This window comes from Phalangium opilio, unplaced genomic scaffold, assembly GCF_054372755.1.
Source record: "Phalangium opilio isolate 3A_F unplaced genomic scaffold, DU_Popi_V2 ptg000100l_1, whole genome shotgun sequence".
NCBI classification, from domain to species: Eukaryota; Metazoa; Arthropoda; class Arachnida; order Opiliones; family Phalangiidae; genus Phalangium; species Phalangium opilio.
Window position 1 is genome coordinate 3,790,301 of NW_028324203.1, and position 13,232 is coordinate 3,803,532.

Sequence of the window (13,232 nt, forward strand, 5' to 3'; positions counted from 1 at the left end):
CCTTCTGTCGAATGGGAATTCGGTTCAATGGGACCAAAGCCTTTATATTACCACAACCCACCAATAGGGGTAACTGGGCTCGGTTAGAGATATAATTTTAATTAAATTTTTTTTCAGATCGCAGCTGGGAATCGATGCCGGGTCGCTCACGCAGTAGACTGACATTCTACCACTGAGCCATAGAGACTCTATATAAATCCCGAGTTTTTTATCGTTTACTTTTTCTCTAAAATGTCGGGTTGATGTGGGGTGGGGTCCTCTTAATCTGTGGGGTCGGATACTTTTGAATTTTTATCTGTGGTTTCGGATACTTATTAATTTGGGTTTTTATATTCATTTCGTAGATGTTAAAATTCTGATCCATGGTTTATCACTAATTAAATTCTAAGTTTTATTAAAAGTCTGCTACTTCATGGAGAAATATATTTATTTTATTTAAAGTTTAAAATCAGGAGCTTTCGAGACGTGACTCTTCCTCAGCTAGTCATAATACCTATTAAATTTAAATTTACGATTAAAAATTTCCTTTTTACATCGATTCATGATTTTTTTAAACAATGACTACCCCTTATCTGTTAAGTTTTTTAGATTTTTAAAACCACCCCATCCTCCTACAGATATTGGCCCTTTATCTAAGTTCAATCTCCCCCTATCTCTAATATAAACTGCTTCCTTGAACCCTCTTCTATACCAGTTTGTTTCTTGGCATATGACTTTCGTCGTATCCCAATTTATCTCATGATTGTTTTCAGATTTTACATGCACGGCTAAACCATTGTTTATATCTCTCTTTTTTACACAGTTTTTATGTTCTGTCTGTCTTTTTTTTACTTGTCATTTTGTTTGTCCTACGCAAGTTAAATTACAATTACATTTAATTTCATAGACTACCCTTGTTTTTTTCAATTCTTCTATCTTCGGTTTGTTCTTTATTAATTGTGATTTTAAGGTATTGCTATTCCTACTCACTAATGTTACATTGAAATGTTTTAACTGTCTAATGATTTTTTCCGTTATCCCATTTATATATGGTAATGATATGATATTTTCCGGTTTTTCTTTTTTTACATTATTCCGAATTACATTATCGTCAAATATTTGATTAACTAAATCTTTTGGATAGCCACTGTCTATAAATTGTTTTTTAAATGTATTTTTGTCTTTCTGCGGTTCATCCGATAATGTTTCAATTTTTCCCTTGAACGATTTTATAATACCTAATTTAATTTTATTGTTGTGTGTTGATTGGTAATTTAGAAACATTTTGGCATGGGTGGGTTCTATATATGGTGGTTCTATACCAATTCCGTTAGCCTTACAAATTCTTAGAATAAAATTAACATCAGATAATAGATTAAAGGACAGAACCACGCTAGAACTAACCACAATCTTAAAATTAGTAGAAATTTGTTTAAAGGACACGTATTTCATTTTTGAGGATAATTATTACGCGCAACAAAAAGGCCTGGCCATGGGCAATCCCTTATCAGCACCCATTGCAAACCTAGTTATGGAGCATATCGAAAACAGCATTCTGAAAAAAACTATAATTAAAAAAAAATGCTAAAAGCAAATGTTGGTCGAAAATAAACACAATTTTCAAGCTAGTATCCCTTAAAATATTCTTGAAAATTACATTTTTTCTAGAACTATTATTAAGAGCATAATACTTTTTTAAATAATGTTGAAAATTATTATCGGGAAATGAAATTTGAAAGAAAAAACTATCAAAGGATTTTTTTCCTCAAATATTTAATGTTTTATAATCATGTCTTCAAAAGTGACGATTTGAATATCTGGACTTCGAGCAATTATTTTCTAAACTTATCTCTTTCCTTTTCGAGTTTTTGTCTGCAAAGAAAGTTTTTATTAATGTCTGGAACTTCAGTATTAATATTAATTAAAATTGTTTAGAAACTAGCGTTGTTTAGAAACCTTCGGAGCGCTCCTTTTAAGTCTCAAGGCTTCGCGCGTCCATTTTATTAAAGAATTTGAAATAACTAACCATCTATTGTCAATCCTGAAGGCTTGCCATGACAGTCAATGGCCCAGTCCAACTCAAATAGCTTTCCTTTCGTTTTCACAAAGGAACAGATGTCAGAGCAAACAGATGTCATGGACCTTTGCACAAACGGATATTATTTTCAAAAATATTCTTAAAGAACGTCTTAAATTACTAATCAATCTTCTGTGCCCAATATTGCAAATGATTTTATCTTTGACCGTCCCCGAACCGAGTAAAAACAACCTCATTAAAACATAAAATATTAGTAAGGTTTGTTTTTTTGAAGAAATCTTTAATCGAAAATCTCGTTTAATTGTCTTTATTCGGTAATCTAGCTTAATTATCTTTCTTGGTTGTATAAGCTTAATTACCCTTAATCGGTTAATTGGTTTAATTACCTTTAATCGGTTAATTAGTTTAATTACCTTTAATCGCATAATTTGTTTAATTCTCTCTTATGAGTAATCTAGTTTAATTCTCTCTAATGAGTAATCTAGTTTAATTCTCTCTAATGAGTAATAGAGTTTGATTCTCTTTAATGAGTAATAGAGTTTAATTCTCTCTAATGAGTAATAGAGTTTAATTCTCCCTAATGAGTAATCTAGTTTAATTACCTTAAATCGGTCATCTAGTTCAATTACCTTTTATCGGTAATCTGGTTTAATTACCTTTTATACGTAATCTGGTTTAATTACCTTTTATGGGTAATCTGGTTTAATTACCTTTACCTTTAGTTGTTAATCTGGTTTAATTACCTTCACCTTTAATTGTTAATCTAGTATAACTACCTTTAATCGGTAATCTAGTTTAAATACCTTTAATCGGTAATCTAGTTTAAATACCTTTAATCGGTAATCTAGTTTAATTACCTATAATCGGTAATCTAGTTTAATTACCTATAATCGGTAATCTAGTTTAATTACCTATAATCGGTAATCTAGTTTAATTACCTATAATCGGTAATCTAGTTTAATTACCTATAATCGGTAATCTAGTTTAATTACCTATAATCGGTAATCTAGTTTAATTACCTATAATCGGTAATCTAGTTTAATTACCTATAATCGGTAACCTAGTTTAATTACCTATAATCGGTAATCTAGTTTAATTACCTATAATCGGTAATCTAGTTTAATTACCTATAATTGCTTATCTCGCTTAATTACTTATATTTGGAAATCTAGTTCAGTTACCTATAATCGGTAATATAGTTTAATTACCTGTACTTGAAATCTAGTTTCACTACCTGTACTGGATTTCACGACGCGCCATCCTTAAAAATACATTTATCCTCTTCGGTTAAACGGCTCTGCGGTAGAAACTCTATTCAGCCAAATGAAATATGTAACAACCGGAAAATTAACAAGTTTAAACTATAGCAACGCGCGACGAGCCTTATTGATTAAAGGGTGCACAAAAACCTCTCAAAATGCAAAGGCATCTTACCGCAAAGTTGGCTTGGATATTTGTGAAAAATAGGAATTGAATTCTCGTATCTCCTTTCATTCCCTATGTAGTTGCATTTTCAGAAAAGATTACATTTTTATAAAAATAATAAAGGTTTTAGAAAAGTTTTGAGAAACATTTCATTGTTCTCGACTTTTATTCAATCTTCAAATTAATTAATTTTCAAATTATCAGCAATATTTTTTATTTGACATATTTTCAAATTGCATTGTAAGAGTCAAACTAAGACATGTTCTTATTTTGTATTTAACAATTTATTTAGGTTAAAATTATAAAAATAGGAACTAATTTGTTGGTGTTATAACTTTCAACGTTCAATAAAATTATAAGAACAGGAACTTATATAACCAAACTATATAACATCCATCAAAACGTTAACAACTATACTTGATCTGTAAAAGTTGGGTGACAATTACACATTTTAAAATAGTACCATAAAATTTTAATGGTAACAAAAGTATTTTAATTGTTTCTTTTTAATATGTCTCCCTGATCTTGATCTCGTTATTTCCTCTACATGTCCGTCGATAGTAAACCTAGAAGTTGATGGCGTTGGGCTTTCTATGCCTTTGTTGCTGCACTCGCTTTCTCCTGCTATTAATCTATTTTTTGACGTTTTTTCAGCTTCTATTAATTTGTTTGGCGTAGTTGAATCATTGTTTATGCTGTTAATTTGAGTGTTCTCCGAGAGTAAGTTATCTTGAATGTCTCTTAATTTTCTAGGTGCTCTGAAAGAACTTGACTTGAATGGCCTAGTTGGGCTTATTATTTGAGTGTTGCTGCAGTCTGTGTCTTGATTTGGAAGATCAGGATCAAAGATGTGTTGTTTATGGCAATTTTTATCTACATAAGGACTTTTTTGTTTTTGAGACTTATTTTGTTTATCAATTTTTTTTTATCACATTTAGTTTGTCTATCACATTTTGTTTGTCTATCACATTTTGTTTGTCTATCACATTTTGTTTGTCTATCACATTTTGTTTGTCTATCACATTTTGTTTGTCTATCACATTTTGCTTGTCTATCACATTTTGTTTGTCTATCTTATTTTTTTGTCAATCACATTCTTTTTGTTAATCACCTTTTTTTTCTTAATTTCATTTTTTTTGTTAATCACAATTTTTTTCTTAATCACACTTTTTTTCTTAGTCCCATACAGCATACACCGTAAATTTTCCCTCCTACACCTCGATTACCCCTCCTTTCGTTTCTCCGACGCGTTGCACCTCTTATGAGGTCAGCCAACTTGGCGTGGACCAATTTCCTTTGAAATATTATTCTGAAGTCTTCCAACTGACTAGTTGTAAATACATGTTCCTGAACTTCAGGAATTTCCGACACTATTGCGTGAAATTGTGCTTTCAAAGATTCATCCTCTCTTATAATTTTTGTGGTCTCCTCTGCAATAGTAAAGGTTTCAAAATCAGGGATATAAAAGCTTACCAAAAGGACAAAAATTACTTACTAATTGTTTTCCCGGGGGTTGGAGTAGTTGACCAATATCTATTTAGGTCCACAACCCTTTTGCATAAGCGAGATTCAAACGGTATCAATGTTGGATGCGCAATAAATAATCCGCCTCTGTTGAACATTCTTATAACTGATGGAATTTCTGTGACTAGCTGTTCAGTATTTCTTATTGACAAAGCAATTCTATACAACAAGTGTGCCTTATCCCTTTGCTTTGCACTTAAAGGTTTTTGCCCTTTATAATTTTTTTAAGAATTTGCATCCCTTCTTTGTTAACAGACCAGATCTCTCCCATAACTCCACCAACCAGCCTATTTATTGTGTTAAGCCTGTCGGTTTTTAAATGTCTCAATTTATATGTTTTTGCAGCGATTATGTCTTCCTCGTATTCTATAAATGTTTGGTCATAGGACCGCTTTTGTGGTAGAACATCATTGATTTGTTTGTCACTGGCCTTAAGATCAAGAACCGCCAACCCACCCACTGAAAAACATTTAGTAATTCTAGTCCAATTAGTAGGAAATTTATTGATACTGAAACAAGTGATACATCTCTTTCTGTTGTGAAAAAACTTATATTTTTTGATACTAGAACTTATGATTACAATATGTAAGCTGGTTTTAAAAGTAAATAAATAAAATGTTTAACTTTGGGTCCACATTTTAAACAAGACAATTATATAACAAATTCAGATATCTTTCAAGGAAAAAAATAACTTTTCATCGCGACAGTCATGATTAAAAACATTGTCACTAACCACATTATGCTTAACATAAACAGATTTAAGTGCTGGAGTGTAATTTAATCCACCTAATTTGCTTCCAGTAGCGTATTTAAGCTGTGAAAAATAAGATTCGATTGCGCTACCATTAATCCTTAGTGGTGCGACAAAATAATCTGGATAGCGAGACAAAAAATCCTTGACAAACATCTGGAAACCAAAAACAGAAATCCTCAGAAGATCCCACGTTTGCCATGAAAGAAAGGACCTCTGTTGCGGGTCTTCTAAGTTTATTTCCGGATCTTTGCCATTGATTTCACAGGCCCATTCGACGAAATAGCAGTATCCTTCCTTAATTGAAAGCATCGCTTTATTGTTTAGGCTTTGAATTTTTTCGTGTGAAAGTAGACCATTTTCAAAGATTTTTTACAGGCGCGTAAATAGTTTCAGCACTCCCTAGCTCGCTTTCTGGCTTCCACAAAATTAGTTTCCTTACTGTGACCAAAGGCATACAGCTTTGCAAGAACAGTTTCCTGTTGCATGATTTTGCTAGGTTTCAAATTCAATTTTGTCCACTGACCTCAAATTATGTAGCTATCATGCAATCGGGGAACGGATCTAAGTAGGCCAGCTTTGGCGCTTTCGTCGTCCCTAGATTTCATTTCACGTATGTCTTCCCATCCAAAATAAGAATCATTCTTTTGAAAACTTTTTGTTCCATTTTGTCAAGTTGAATGCAGGGCACTAATGCAATAATCAAACTTTTAAGTTCGTGATTTGGACATACCACCCAGTATATATTCCTATAAATTAAGGTGTAGTTGCTGAGTACAGTCGCATGTTTTTTAGCTCCGCTCTACCAACGGGCCTAAGCCTCGGCTGTGATTTTTTATTTTTATTCTTATCTTTATTTTAACTAAAGTTTTCTTTTGCGACCTTACTATTATATAAACCCCTTAGCTCTTATGACATAGTCTTAACTTAGATACTTAAAATGCCCAAACATTGTTATCCACACTGCCAATTTAATGGAGCTGGGGAAAAACACGGCTCCATGGTATTCTGTGGTTTCTGCTCTACCTGGTTTCACATCACATGCACTAAGCAAAAAATTATCCCGGGATCCTTTTGGCTGTGTGTTACGTGCGTCGAATAATTTATCGAACTTAAAAATAACTTTACTGGAACGTCAGGAAACCTTTGACTCCTACAAAAAAGCCACCGACAAAAAATTAAAAACTCTTCAAGATGCAGTCGATTCCGTAAGGAAAAAACTGGAACAAAGTGTGGAAACTCTTGAATCTGAAGTCAACGACATCCATGAGACGATACATAATGACAAATCTAACACCGCTGCTAAGCTTTTAGAACAAGCTGAAGCTTGTCAGGACCTAATTGGCGAACTAAGGGATGAAACATCAGCAAAGAACGAGGCTCTTGAACAAAAAATTCAACAACGTGTAAGCCCAAATCTCCTACCTAGAGCCTCCGCATATCCAATGATAGACACTACTTCAGATAACCTGATCACTGGCCACTCTATGGATTTACATTCCACCAGTAACAATAGCATAGGTAAAAGGGTCAACCACCCAATCGCCTTTCAAAAGACCTCGTATACAGACATCGTTCATAAAACGGCGGCTAACTCTGGCAAGTACAATGCGACACGTACCAAGCATGCCAAAGGCCCTCCAAAAAATACGAACAAACTCAACTCACATAGCAAGCAAAGGCCCAGCAGCCTACATGTAGGCAAGATGTCCTCTGACCGCGCTACAACCTGCAAAATCATAGTCACGAAAGATCCCAAGTATTACTTCATTGGTAACTGCTCTATCAAAGCAAGCGAGCAAAAAATACGTACCCACTTGCTGACAAGCAATATCGTTGATATTAACATTCGTCAAACCCACAAATCAATCTCAAATAATAACTATAAGACTTTCCTTCTCCGATCCAGCAGTGATCCAAGTGCTATTCTTAATCCCGCAATCTGGCCTTCCGGAGTCACATGCCGTCGCTTAACGCGCCGCGACTCACCCCCGAACACTTCACTTAAAATATGGGGCACAAATGACAACGAAGAGGCCCTAGCATGGTCAAACTCACCTACATCAAGGTTTATCGTCTCGAATTGTGGGAACGAAATTACCCCCCAGGATCTGTCCTATCACCTTGAGGATATATATATTACCGATGCAAAAATTTCACAAAAAAAGACTCATGATCTTTGGTCCACTGACTATATCATCGAGTGTAGTGGCAAGTTCGATGACATAATCCTAGACCTCGACAACTGGCCATCACCCATAACGATAAAAAGGTTCTATGTCCATGATCTCTTGCCAACGGACCAAACTAATTCTACTCGACCCCAGTGAATTCTGACCTCACCAATCCTTGCCCACTCCATCCAGCAATAAGCCGCTCTCTGGCCTTAAAATAGCCCATCTTAATATTCGCAGCCTAAAATTTAAGGTTACTGAAATTGAGTACATCCTGATCACGAATAATATCGACATCCTGGGCCTCACTGAAACTTGGCTAACGAACGACATCCCAGACGCAATCTGTAACATTAATGGATACTCCTTTTGGAGACAGGATAGGGTGGGTAAAAATGGTGGAGGCGTGGGAATATATTACAAACCGTGCCTTCCCATAAAACACATGGTTCTCGACCGAACGGGCTGGACCATCAATTCCGCTCTTGAATCTATTTGGGCAGAACTAAATTTCAAAAACTCGGCTAAACTGTTTATAGGGTTCTTATATAACCCTCCTATAACTCAATTCGATGATACCATGCAAGACCTACTACATTTCATCAACTGCTTAACAACCAACCCAAAAGCTGAATTAATTATCCTCGGGGACCTAAATTGTGATCTACTTGCCCAACCACTTAAACCTAAAACTAAACTGCTTACAAAAACGCTAGAGGAATTTAAACAACTGATTACAGTACCAACAAGGACAACCCTAACAACAAGAACACTTATAGATCACATCTATACTAACGAACCAGCCAGAATCACTGAAACCAAGGTAGTAACTTGCGGAGTTTCCGATCATGATCTGACATGGGTCGTCCGCAAAAAGACTGCTAACAAAATCCCACACGAACAAAGTTACACCAGAAACCTTTATCCAGGAATTACAAGGAAATCTTGCGCTAAAGGAACCCCTCATAACAAATCCTATCACCGGTTTGGATGTTCTCCAAACATCCCTCTCTACCTACCTAAATAAATACGTCCCTCTTCGAAAGAAATTTGTGCCAATTAAATCCTCCCCGTGGTTGACCCCATACGTGAAACAACAGATGCATAACCGAGATAAACTCAAAACCAAATGCCGGTCAAACCCTGAGAGCACCCACTTTACTGACCGTTACCGAACCCAACGAAATTTGGTCACTAAACTTATTCGCGAAAGAAAGTCTACCTACTTTAAAAATAAGTTGTCTGGCGACAGATCAACCACAAACTTCTGGCGAACTCTCAAACCTTATTTAAAGACTAAATCGAATAATGTAATTAGACAGTTAGAATACAATAATGTATTATCTGAAACCCCTAGGGAAGTGGTAAATTCCCTAAATCAATACTACAATACAGTGGCGGATACACTGCTAAAGGACTTGAATCTTGATCAACTCGGTAGCCTGCGAGACGAACCACCTGTAGTGGAAAGACTACCACAAACCAGTAAAATTAAACTCGACGCTTTTGTACTCGTGACAGAGAACCAAACTTTTACAATGCTTAAGAAAATCAATGCAAACAAAGCTTGTGGAATAGACGGCCTTTCCCCTGCCCTAATCAAGGCTTTAGCTGCAATCATAGCAAAAATCTTTACCAAAATTATCAATCTAAGTCTTTCCTCAGGCATCTTTCCGACACAGTGGAAGGCAGCTAAAATAATTTCAATCCATAAGAGTGGTTATGTCCTAGACCCAAAGAACTATCGACCAATTTCAATACTACCGGCTTTATCCTTAATCTGCGAAAGAATTGTTTACGATAATCTATACAATTTCATGGATCATAATCAGTTACTCTATAAGTATCAATCGGGGTTTAGAAAATCCCATTCTACCGTTACATGCATTTTCCACTTAATGGAATCTGTCTTAAGTTACCTAAATGAAGGCAAATTCGTCTGCCTCGTATTCTTAGATCTCTCGAAAGCGTTCGATACAGTCCAGCACCAGCTCCTGCTTCGTGACTTAAAAATTTCGGGATTGGCGGTGCTGTCCTGGACTAGCTCCAGTCTTATCTTACAGATAGACAACAAATGGTCTATCATAACGGGCACCTCTTGGAACAACTACATGTTACGAACGGTGTCCCACAGGGTAGTGTGTTGGGCCCCTACTGTTTAATGCGTAAACCTCTGACCTGCATAATGTCTTAAATTTCTCAAACGCCAACGAGTACGCTGACGACACGGCACTAATTTCAGCCGATGACAACCTGGAGATACTAATTAGAGACACTGAGTATGATCTTGAGAAATTAAAGACTAAATTAGCCAAACGAGGACTTATCTTAAATTCAGCAAAAACTAAGTTCATGTTACTGGCCCCAGACCGTCAAAGAACTACTCTGGCAGCTAAAATTACATCAATATGTAAAGATACGATCAAACGAGTTAAAAAATTTAAGTACTTGGGTATTTGGCTGGACGAGGCTTTAGACTGGCGCAGGCAAACAGATTATGTACTAAAAAAAGTAAATTCCCGCCTTTGGCTTTTGAGACCTCTGCAGAATCATCTTGAATCAGACACTCTTAGATTAATATATAAAGCCTGCGTACAGCCACTCATCCAATACGGTAACATATTCTATTTTTACTGCCCTAAAGGCAATCAAACACGATTAGAACCTCTGCATAAGAAATGCTCAAAGCTTATCGCAAAAAGTAGCAAATATTCCTCGGCAACTACAGCATGCAAGATTGCCAAAATAGACTCCCCTAAATTTATCTATTATTTTAATTTATTAGTCTTCATGTATAAAGTTCGTAATGGTATTTTCCCAGAATATGTAACCGAATGGTTCCCACCTATTATCAACTCAGACCTAAAAACCCGTAGCCATGGGCAAAATTTTCTGATAGAAACCTGTATAACCAAATATAGAGCCAAAAGTGTAAAACACCAGGGAGTTAAAGTTTGGAATACCCTAAGTAACCAAATCAAGTCCGCTGAATCTTTAAAAATTTTAAAAATGAAATAATTCCCCACATAAACCAACTTCTCCAGGTTCCTTAAACACCTTAAAAGAGTCATTGTAAATTGCACGATTTTAATCTGTATGATTTTTATTTTTCTTTTAAGTAATTTAAAATAGGACTCCACTGTAAACAAGATTATTCTTAATGGATGTTCCTAATAAAAAGCAATTTATTACTATTATTATTATTATTATTATTATAAAGTAAAAATGGGTTGTGGAAAAATGGTTCAATTTCAAATCCTTTATCTGCATCAGCCATTCTGGTTCCAAAGGAACCCTTGTGATTCATGGTTGCTTTAATGGTAGCAAGGTTGGTACTCGCAAACCACGCAAGAGGTTTTAAATCCAAATGGCTTTACGACTCTTATATTTCCATAATGCAACCCATCAGAAGGTTTTGTTTAGCAGAGCTGTCTAAAAGGAAATAAGGCCCTATCAGATCGTAACCTGAAGTTAGGTCACGCCACATGAACTGCAGAACATACGAAGTTGGCCTTGGTGCCATTGAATTAGTCAAAAGATCGCTTAAGAATGGATACTCTGATTTGTCCATCGCAAAACCTTGAAGCATATGATTACTTGAATTCCATAAAACTTTCTCAATGACCTTCACTTCGTCAAAAATAAGCGCACCATCACCCTTTGGGGTTCGCTTATTTTCTTTACGCGTCTTTTCTTGAAAAACGTTATACCTTTCTTGCTGCTCGCTTAAATAATCTTGATCGATGCCAGGCTGGTTGTTAAGGTGCTTGGAGCGGTTTTTCAAAGTATTCGTACATGGTAGATTTAAAATCTTGAAAGATTTTAAACCCTTCAGAACTTCTATGATATATGGCCAATGCTATTCTTAAGGTGATAGAATTCCATCTACTGGCCATGCTTGAATTGTCGCACTCAATTTTATTTTTGAAAAATTCAGCTTTATCGGTTCGGAATGAGTCCTTGTCCCAAACATTTCTTAGAACTTCGCTGTGTGGTCCAACATCTCTTAAAGCCTTATCAACTTCATCTCTATTGTCACTGTTTATAATTTCAGTAATTGTTCTCGATTCTTCTGATTGAGAATCCCCTAACAAAATACTTTTGTGCGCAAGCTGTGATTCTAATTTCTTAACTCGGTGGTTTAAGAAAGACCTGGCTTGAGAAATTCTTCTCAACCTGATCCTTTTGGTTTGCGGAGTAACATTTGTTAATGGACGTTTGCTGTTGATTTTCCTTCTTTTTTCTTTTTTCCTTGGTGTTTCTTCCCGTTTTCTTTTTAATGTCTTTGCTATCGAATTTGTACTTCTATTGCAGTTAACACACTTAACCGTGTTTCACTGGCGTATACAGTCGTGGCATCTTTATAATAAAGCTCGTTCAAGAAGTTGAAACCCCTTCCTTTAGCATCCTCGGTGCTATGCCATTTTAAAAATATATCCAAGTTTTTCTTTGTGAAATATTGGCTTCCGTAAGCCTCGGTAGGGGGTAGAGTGTTTTCCAAAACGTAAATAGTCTCTTGCTGTCTGTTAATATCGAATTTATGGTTCACGGTATTGAATAAAAAATGGCAGAAATAACCCTTGGCTGTATTTGGTATACCTAAAGTGGCTGGAAACTTTGCTAAAGCTACAGGAATGAAATTATAGGAATCCAGAAACAATAAATTAAATAATTTCATTTCTAAAATGCGGGTACCATTGATTTTTAAAGATGGAACAAATTTCTCGTCTCTGTTTATAATTTCTATAATTAATAATTGATTATCATAATTACTCCCAAAGTGAGACAGTATGATAACATTCTTAACTGCGTGTAAATGCATTAAGTAATCTAAAAATAGAGATATAGGATTCCCACCCGAGAAATGTTGTTTACGAGGTCCGAATTGCCCGCACATGCTGCAATTAAAGTCGAAAGATGTCTCGTCTATACAATTTTCGCAAACGGTTATGCTAACACACAAAATTGCCTGATGTTCATAGGCGCCTAACGTTTCTTCACATATTTTTGTCTGAATGCATTCTATGTCAAAAAAGACGTACGTAAGGGTTGGTTGACTAGATCGGGGTTTATATTAGAAACGGTAATGGTGGGTGCCTTATCTTTAATAACTTGAATATAGCACAGATGATTGCTAGGTTGATATTTTTTGCACACTTGACAATAAATTTCGCCACACGTATGCTTCTCTGATCTTCTTGAAAAACCGATAATTTATAAACAGTCTTTGCAGTGATAGAGTCGCTGGCAGAGAGGTTTTTTATCACCCAAAGTAGCCTGATGGCTTTGATAACAATCATTGCCTAAGAACTTCCGTAAACAATAACCGCATTTTTTCTCG

The 13,232-nt window shown here is 35.4% G+C and overlaps 1 protein-coding gene across 1 annotated transcript; it reads left to right on the plus strand.

Annotated features, from left to right (window-relative positions):
- Positions 1–8,991: 8,991 nt before the first annotated feature.
- LOC149632475 (uncharacterized) lies at positions 8,992–10,967 on the plus strand. Its single transcript, XM_089851132.1, has 4 exons — positions 8,992–10,026; positions 10,106–10,402; positions 10,490–10,700; positions 10,936–10,967. The coding sequence occupies exons 1-4, from the start codon at positions 8,992–8,994 to the stop codon at positions 10,965–10,967; spliced, it is 1,575 nt and encodes a 524-aa protein (XP_089707258.1).
- Positions 10,968–13,232: the final 2,265 nt, after the last annotated feature.

Coding starts and splice junctions, on each gene's coding strand:
- LOC149632475 (XM_089851132.1), top strand. CDS start 8,992: ATGCATAACCGAGATAAACTCAAAACCAAATGCCGGTCAAACCCTGAG. Junction 10,027..10,105: donor TACGAACGGTGTCCCACAGG/GTAGTGTGTTGG, acceptor AACGCCAACGAG/TACGCTGACGACACGGCACT. Junction 10,701..10,935: donor CATGTATAAAGTTCGTAATG/GTATTTTCCCAG, acceptor CAACTTCTCCAG/GTTCCTTAAACACCTTAAAA.